Source organism: Caretta caretta, chromosome 5, assembly GCF_965140235.1.
Source record: "Caretta caretta isolate rCarCar2 chromosome 5, rCarCar1.hap1, whole genome shotgun sequence".
Lineage (NCBI taxonomy): Eukaryota > Metazoa > Chordata > Testudines > Cheloniidae > Caretta > Caretta caretta.
Genome location: NC_134210.1, coordinates 56,213,581 through 56,221,266, shown reverse-complemented (window position 1 = coordinate 56,221,266; position 7,686 = coordinate 56,213,581). Strand labels below are relative to the sequence as shown.

The window sequence follows — 7,686 nt, the reverse complement described above, 5'->3', positions numbered from 1 at the left end:
ATGACTGTATATCTTTAAGAAAGATGTGAACAAATAGAAGAGAGCCAAGAGGAGAGTGATAAAAGGTTTAGAAAATCAGATCTATGAGAAAAGACTATAAAACTGGGCAGGTTTAATCTTGAGACAAGAAAGGGGACCTGATAAGTCTTCGAATATGTAAGAGCTGTTATAGACGATTGTGATCAATTGTTCTCCATGTCAACAGAAGTAATGGGCTTACTCTGCAGCAAGTGAGATCTAGGTTAGACATTAGGAAACTCTTTCTATTAGTGTAGTTAAGCTCTGGAATAGGCTTCCCAAGGTAAGTTGTGGAATCCCCATCATGGGAGGTTAAATACAAACTGTAAGGGATAGTCTAGGTGTACTTGGTCCTCTACCTCAGCATGGCGGGTAATGGAACAGATGACCTCTCAAAATCTCCCTTATTGGTCTAAGATTGTATATATTGCTATCATATCCCTTCTTATTTATCTGCTTAGTAAAGCCAAATAATCCTCATAGTTTAAGCATTCCTCATACTAGTCTTTTCATGCATAAAATCATTTTCATTTTTTTCTACTATATTCTTTTTAGATGGGTGACAAAAATTGTACACAGTGTTTCAAATAAGGGTTTAGGATATAGTTCGGATTTAGCATAGGATTTAGTTATATAATGGCATATTTTCAAGATTATTCCCTACCCCTTTAACAACTCATTTTTTATTAGGCAGCATTCCCGTTAACCTCTGTGGTGAACACTGATCCAGAAAAGTTATTTTAACCCCATTTTCAAGGAGGACAGTATGACTCCATTCAAAATCAGTGAGTTTTGTCTTTGATTTTTATAGGGTCAAGCTTTCACTCCAATTTTCCATTAATTTTGGGGGTGTAAACAGACCTATGACGTGATTATCAGGAGCGTTGACCAGCCACAACTCCATTAATGTCCATGGGAGCTGTGGATGCTCAGCACTTCTTAAAGTCAGGCCTTAATATCTTCAACTGGCCACTCAAAAAATTGCACACAAAGTTAGTGGACATGATATCCATATAATCTAGGGTTGCCAGTTTTGATCTGATATATTCCTGGAGGTTTCACCCCATGACAATCTAATTTGTGGTGACTTCAGGACAATTTTGGAGGGTTGGTAACCCTAGTATAATCCTTAATGGCTTACTTCAGTTTCAGGTAGTCTAGCAGAGTAGTTTTTAGCCTGAAAACAAACACCCACCGCCCCCCAAACTATCCAGGTTGTTTCTGTGACCTACCCAAATCCTTTGCTGCCATAGGTGGTTTTTGGGAGGCTAAGCCTGGGGGATAAGTACTGAAGATGGTGAAAGGTGCTGTGAGTTGCAAGTCCTCACAAATGATTTCAACCCTTATATTCTATGATTCTATGATGCTGGTGGGCATTACTGGTGCTGGGTGTAAACACCAAGCATGGGGAATGCTGTTAGGGATGTTTTCCACCTTCCCACCCATTCAGCAGTAGCATACCTTCCTCTCAGAGCTAAACACTGTGCAAATGGAAGAATGGGAGGAGGGAATGGCTGAGGAGGTGCTCTGAGATTTGGATGTTGGCAGCAAAGATAGCCTCAGGAGGAAGTAAGCCACACCTCCTTGCCTTGATGAGTCCTAATGACCATTCTCCCCCTTCTCTCCCCCGCCCCACACTTAACCAGTGAGCAATTCCTATCCACACACCTGTTACCACATCCCATTAAACAAGTTTTGGTGCAGCAGATCCACTGTCTTCAAAACATCCCCTAATGACAGTTTATGAAACTTGACAGCTATTGTGGTGACATCTTACCAAATCTGAAAGCAACCATTTAACCAAATCCTTCAGGAAGGCAGTCATACTTGTTTAAGACTAGTTATTTACTGGCTCATCTAAATCAGAATTTAAATACAAAGTTGTGGAGGCTTTAGAGTGCAGAACGGCCCAGGTCAGTTGAACTACAGACCTAATCATATACTGAGGTAGAGGAGTTCTGAATTAGTGGCAAAAGCTCATCTTCCCTAGACTAGGAAGTCACAACCCTGGTCAAGCTCTCCCAGCTTCTAGACAGCCACAAGGCTGCTGTGTTTAGGTTCCACCTACTGGACCCACATGCCTTTATACTCCAAGTCTGAACAGAGTCCACGCACTGTTTCTAGGTATTCTCGAAAGCTCCCTCCTGAGAGTTGAGACCAGCACAGTGCAACTGCCTAGACCCTGACACTAGTGCCAGCTCTCCCAGACTCCTCATTTCTAAATCACACTTTTATGAGGGCTCCAACCTTGCAACCACTTAGTTTGCTTCAACTCACATGTCCCTGAAGAGAGAAACTAAAGTCACACTCTGCAAGGGAGCTTCTAAAACAATTACTTTAATGGTATAAAAGATACAGATTCTTGAAAAACAAGTGATTAGATTCTTAACCACTCAATTCAGCACCGAGAACAGTTTATTTTTGCTAGTGCTAAGAGATAACATGCTATCACTACATTTTTCCTCTGCTAAAAAGGGCCTCGTCTGTTTAAGCTTGATGTAAAAAATTGCTGTTACACAGTAAGCTACAGCATAAGCCTGAGTGCTCAGAAGCATTTGATAGTTTGACAGAAGACATCATCCCAAATATTCAGATTTAAGCTTTTATTTATAAACACATCCAGTGTGGTAAATATCTTTGTCCTTTATTCCATGGAAAGACAAGTTGCTCTACAGGTGATATTCCACCTCAAGTCTGCAAAAAAAAAAAAAAAAAAGAGTTGCAGAATGAACTATTAGAATGTACATCACCTCTTCCAAGATCAGTATTAAAATGTGTTTGAGGCCAAGAATTTAGGCACATGTTTAACTTTATGCACAGAGCCTTTGACAGATCAGGAACTGGTCTATATTTGAATGCACTTCAACACTACATTTCTTGGGTATATTGTCATTAGATCTAGTATGACCTAACATGTCATAGAATTTCAGAGTTATTCCTGCACTGAGTCAATAAACTTGTTTGACTTAAAGCATATCTTACAGAAAGGAATCCAGTCTGGATTTGACTACAGTGAGAGATGGAGAATCCACTACTTCCCATGATAATTTGTTCCAGTGGTTAGTAACTCACTGTGAAGTATTTTCAATTTGAATTTGTCTAGTTTAACATGACCAGCCACAGGTTCTCAATATGCCTTTCTTTGTAGGGGGGAGGGGAGGGGAGGCACACGGCCTTTTAGTGCCCTGCATTTCTCCCCATAAAGGTACTTATACTAATCAAGTCACCTCTCAGTCCTGAGAGACTAAAAACAGCTTGAACACCTTTGTATCACTGTTAAGCATTTTTCTAGCCCTTGAATCATTTGTGCTCTTTTCTGTTCTCTCTCCACTGTTTTGTTACCCTTTTAAAAATGCAGAAGCCAGGAATGGATGCAGTACTCCAGTGTCAGTCTCACCAGTGCTATATACAAAGGGGCAGAAGGAGGGTGGGGTGGAAATCACTCCTCTCTCCCCCACCCTTTAGATCTATAAAGAAGTACATTGCATTAGCCCTTTTTGCCACCCCATCAAATTGGGAGCTCATGTTCAGCTTCTTGTCTACCATGACCCTAAATCTTTTCTAGTCACTGCTTTCTAAAATGCATTCCTTATTCTGTAGGTATATCTTTGTTCCTAGATTATGATCTTGCATTTGGCTGTATTAAAATACAATAAATGAATGTGCCCAGTTTGCCAAGGGACTGCCATTTCATTTACCACTCCCACAATCTTTGGATCTTCTGTAAGTGAGTTGATGTTTACTTCCAGATCAAGATAAAATACTGATCAGTGTCAGGCCTAGTATCAATTCTTGTGACATTCCTTCTTATCTAATAATGTCCCCATTGACAACTGACAGATCCCAACATAACTAACTACTGAATCCATTTAATATGTATTTTAATATTGTTTAGTGCAAGTTTTTAGGCAGAATGTAATACAGTATTACAATTTAAACTGTTTAGGGCAGAAATCATCTTTTTGTTGTTTGTACAGCACCTAACACAATAGGGTGTGATTAGGGCTCCATCACTATAACAATACAAGTTAGTAATATTAAGTTAACGCTGTATAAGAATATATTACTGCTATACAATTACCTTTATCAACTAAACATATCAAGCTTCATTTTACTCTTTGCAACAACAAGATCTATTTTCCCATAAGCCATGTTGATTATATTCCCCACCCTTTAAACTCTTGATTGAATCCCCCATTATCCTTGTCATCCCATTTGCCTCTTTTGGATACTAATGCATTAGCACACTTTCAATCTTTTGGAATGTTTCCAAATTTGCTGATTCACTAATGTTGTCAAGTTTGTTGCTGAATTAGTTGAAGTGCCAATCACAGACCTCTTCTAAAGAGGAAGAGTATAAAGCAGGAGTAGTCAATAGGCACACAGACAGGCCAAATCCAGACAGCCAGATGCTTTTGAATGGACTGTAAAATATTTATTATCATTGTTTTTGTATTTTCTCTGGAGTCTGGACTCTGACCAAGAAATCTGGACCTTGACAAAAAATTGATTATTCCTGGTGTGTAGATTAGAAATCAACCTATGTGCGGAAAAAAGAATCTAAACCTATTCCAATCAAGATTTTGGTTCTGAAGTTACAGAAGAGATGTTTAAGAACTGGATGTAAATGTTGATGACACCAATCCGCTTGCAAAGATGTGTACTGCATGTCTGTACTGCTAGTTCTCTTTGTGAGCAATTTTAGTGCTCTTACTCCAAAAGGGGGATAGTAAACCAGTACGAGAGGGGGGAGGGGGAGAGAAGGAGGAGGGGAGATTTGGTAAGGTAATATCTTATGCCTTATAGCGATAGACTTAAGAAGCTCAATTTAGCTTAACAAAGAGAAGGTTTAGCATTGACTTGATTAGTTTAAGTACCTTTATGGGGAACAAATTTAATAACTAGTCTTCAATCCAGCAGAGAAAGGTATAATATATCCAATGGCTGGATACTGAAGCTAAACAATTTCAGACTGGAAAGAAGGCATACATTTAAGAGTGTAATTAGTGATTGGAACAATTCATCAAGGGTTGTGGTGGATTCTCCACCACTGGTCATTTTAAAATCAAGATTGGAGGTTTTTCCAAAGACAGATGCTTTAAGAATTATTTTGGGTGAAGTTCTCTGGCTTGTATTATGCAGGTCAGACTAGGTGAACAGAATCCAAGGCCAGATGGGACTAGTTTCTTAAAATGGTTAAGTTTGTTTTAACTATGGAATAAAATGTTTCTTTCGTTTACATTCCAGATGGTGTATTTTGTAGTTAACCATGGCCAAATCAAATAATTGGCACATCAGAAAACATTTACCGTATCAGTTATTTGTCCTGATTTGTTCACGTGGGTCAGAGACCGTGATAAGTGGTAAACGTGAGCAATGAGATGATATGATGCATTCCTCCTTTCACTTGTTAGAGAAATACTGTCACTTATTGAAGAGTATAAAGTCATTAGCAATGATACAATGATCATTTGATTAAAAAGATTGTATTCCCTACTCCTCCACCACTTGGTCCAATGATGAACACCAAATTATACCAACAACTGGAATAACTAACTAGTGACACACTGTACTGGTCAAAGTTTAATTTTTAAGACTTTATAAGAAGCACAGCTGGTTCATCGACTCCTTTAACAGAGAAGAAAAAAGTGTTAAACAAGGGGTCAGAATCAGTTACCTTTTTATAGGAATTAAAACTTGTCCTCTTCATTTCTTGAGCAGTTGGTGCCTTACTATGACGAAAGGAGCAGCAAACCCACTTCCGAAGAACACTACCATTAATCCTAGTAGCCGCCATTTGTTTTCTACAGAAAACGGAATGTTCTAGAAAAGACAAGAGAGTTTGTTCACAATATGCCATCAATGGACTCACGTTATAGACGAGCTTTATAAAGGTGCGCTTACTCCTTTTTTCCAAGACACTTTATCTACCACTTTGTGCATCTGCCTTTATAAACAGAAAGCACAAGTGAAACATAGCTCCCATTCACTGAATGGGATCTTGACAGGTAGTTGGGGGGAGGAGGAGGAGGAGTTAACTTATGAACTTGGTACTTTAAATCGCCAAATCTCCTGGGAAAGAGAAGGAGAATACAGGCTAACCAAGTAGTTTGCAAAATGTCTCCTACGTGGATGTTCAGACACATTTGATCACTCTACTTTGAAAGGCCGGTACAAACTGGTACATCAGAAAGCGTTTACAGTATCATTGATTTTCTCATACTGTTGTGTTCACATCATCTGTACCACTGGAGCAGGAGTTTGGGAAGAGGAAAGGCAGAGTCATGACAAGGACACTATCACTGCACGCTCCCACCACGGCTGCGGACAGAAACCCGACGGGAGGAGGCAGAGGGCCTCCATGGCCGAAAGCCCCGGCCTCAGAGGAGCCAGGCAAAACAGGGTCGTTACGTGCTCTGAACGCTGGAGCCGGCTCGGAGTCCTCTGCGGTCACTCGGGGGACCGGGCACCCACTCGCACGAGGCTGAGGGGCTAGGGAAAGGGGAAACCTCGGTTCCTGGGGTGGGGTGGGGGGGAGAACCGGCCAGTCTCCCAAAGGCAGGACCTGAAACCTACCAGAGGCTCTTTTAACGTATGACAGCCGCCGCCCCCTCCCCCCAATTCGGCCCGGGCCTTGACCGGGAAGTGCCGCTCCCCTCTGCGGTGCCTGTGACCCGCAGGCCTCGGGGCCGGGCAGCGCGCGGCGACGCTGACTGACGGGCCAGCCCCGACCCCCCCCGCGCCGTTACCTTTCCCGGCCCCTCCTCATAGTGGGATCTGCGGATGGCGGAGGTAGCGAAGCGGCGGACGCTGGCACCCAACATGGCGCCGGAGCGGGAAACGGGTCAGCGCACGACTGAGAGCTTCTTTCGCCTTCACGACCTTCCGTCCCTGGCCGCCGCGCTTACAAGACCAAGGGCGCCGTGGGGCACTATGGGATACAGTGCGGGACGGTGGCCGCCGCGTTCCCGCTGCCCCGCAGCTTCATGGGAACTGTAGTTCCAGGTTGGGAGTTCGCGTGACTCAAGCGCCGGCTTGAGCTCCATGCATTCCCCGCCCTTCAAAGGGGAGCGGCTCAGCCTGGCAGCAGCGGAAACCCCACCCCTTTCCGCCTACTTTCAGGTCAGCAGGCTGCTCCCCTGTCACGGGAAGAGGTTCCTGGGGAGTGGTATGTGGCAAACTTTGGCATCACCTCCTGACAGCTTTGCAGAGATCTCCTGGGTCTACAGTTTTCAGAGTAACAGCCGTGTTAGTCTGTATTCGCAAAAAGAAAAGGAGGACTTGTGGCACCTTAGAGACTAACCAATTTATTTGAGCATGAGCTTTCGTGAGCTACAGCTCACTTCATCGGATGCATACCGTGGAAACTGCAGCAGACTTTATATACACACAGAGAATATGAAACAATACCTCCTCCCACCCCACTGTCCTGCTGGTAATAGCTTATCTAAAGTGATCAACAGGTGGGCCATTTCCAGCACAAATCCAGGTTTTCTCACCCTCCACCCCCCCACACAAATTCACTCTCCTGCTGGTGCTAGCCCATCCAAAGTGACAACTCTTTACATAATCAAGTCGGGCTATTTCCTGCATAAATCCAGGTTTTCTCACATCCCCCCCACCCCCATACACACACAAACTCACTCTCCTGCTGGTAATAGCTCATCT

General features: G+C 42.8%; 1 protein-coding gene and 1 non-coding gene across 2 annotated transcripts; both read right to left on the bottom strand.

Moving 5' to 3' along the window:
* Positions 1–2,606: 2,606 nt before the first annotated feature.
* Positions 2,607–6,978, bottom strand: COX7C (cytochrome c oxidase subunit 7C). Its single transcript, XM_048851134.2, has 3 exons — positions 6,768–6,978; positions 5,696–5,841; positions 2,607–2,712 (listed from the first exon to the last, which is right to left on the bottom strand). The coding sequence occupies exons 1-2, from the start codon at positions 6,840–6,842 to the stop codon at positions 5,725–5,727; spliced, it is 192 nt and encodes a 63-aa protein (XP_048707091.1). The 5' UTR covers positions 6,843–6,978; the 3' UTR covers positions 2,607–2,712; positions 5,696–5,724.
* LOC125637489 (small nucleolar RNA Z39) lies at positions 6,201–6,264 on the bottom strand. The gene has a single exon (XR_007356969.1). It is a non-coding gene; the product is annotated as a small nucleolar RNA Z39 (small nucleolar RNA).
* Positions 6,979–7,686: the final 708 nt, after the last annotated feature.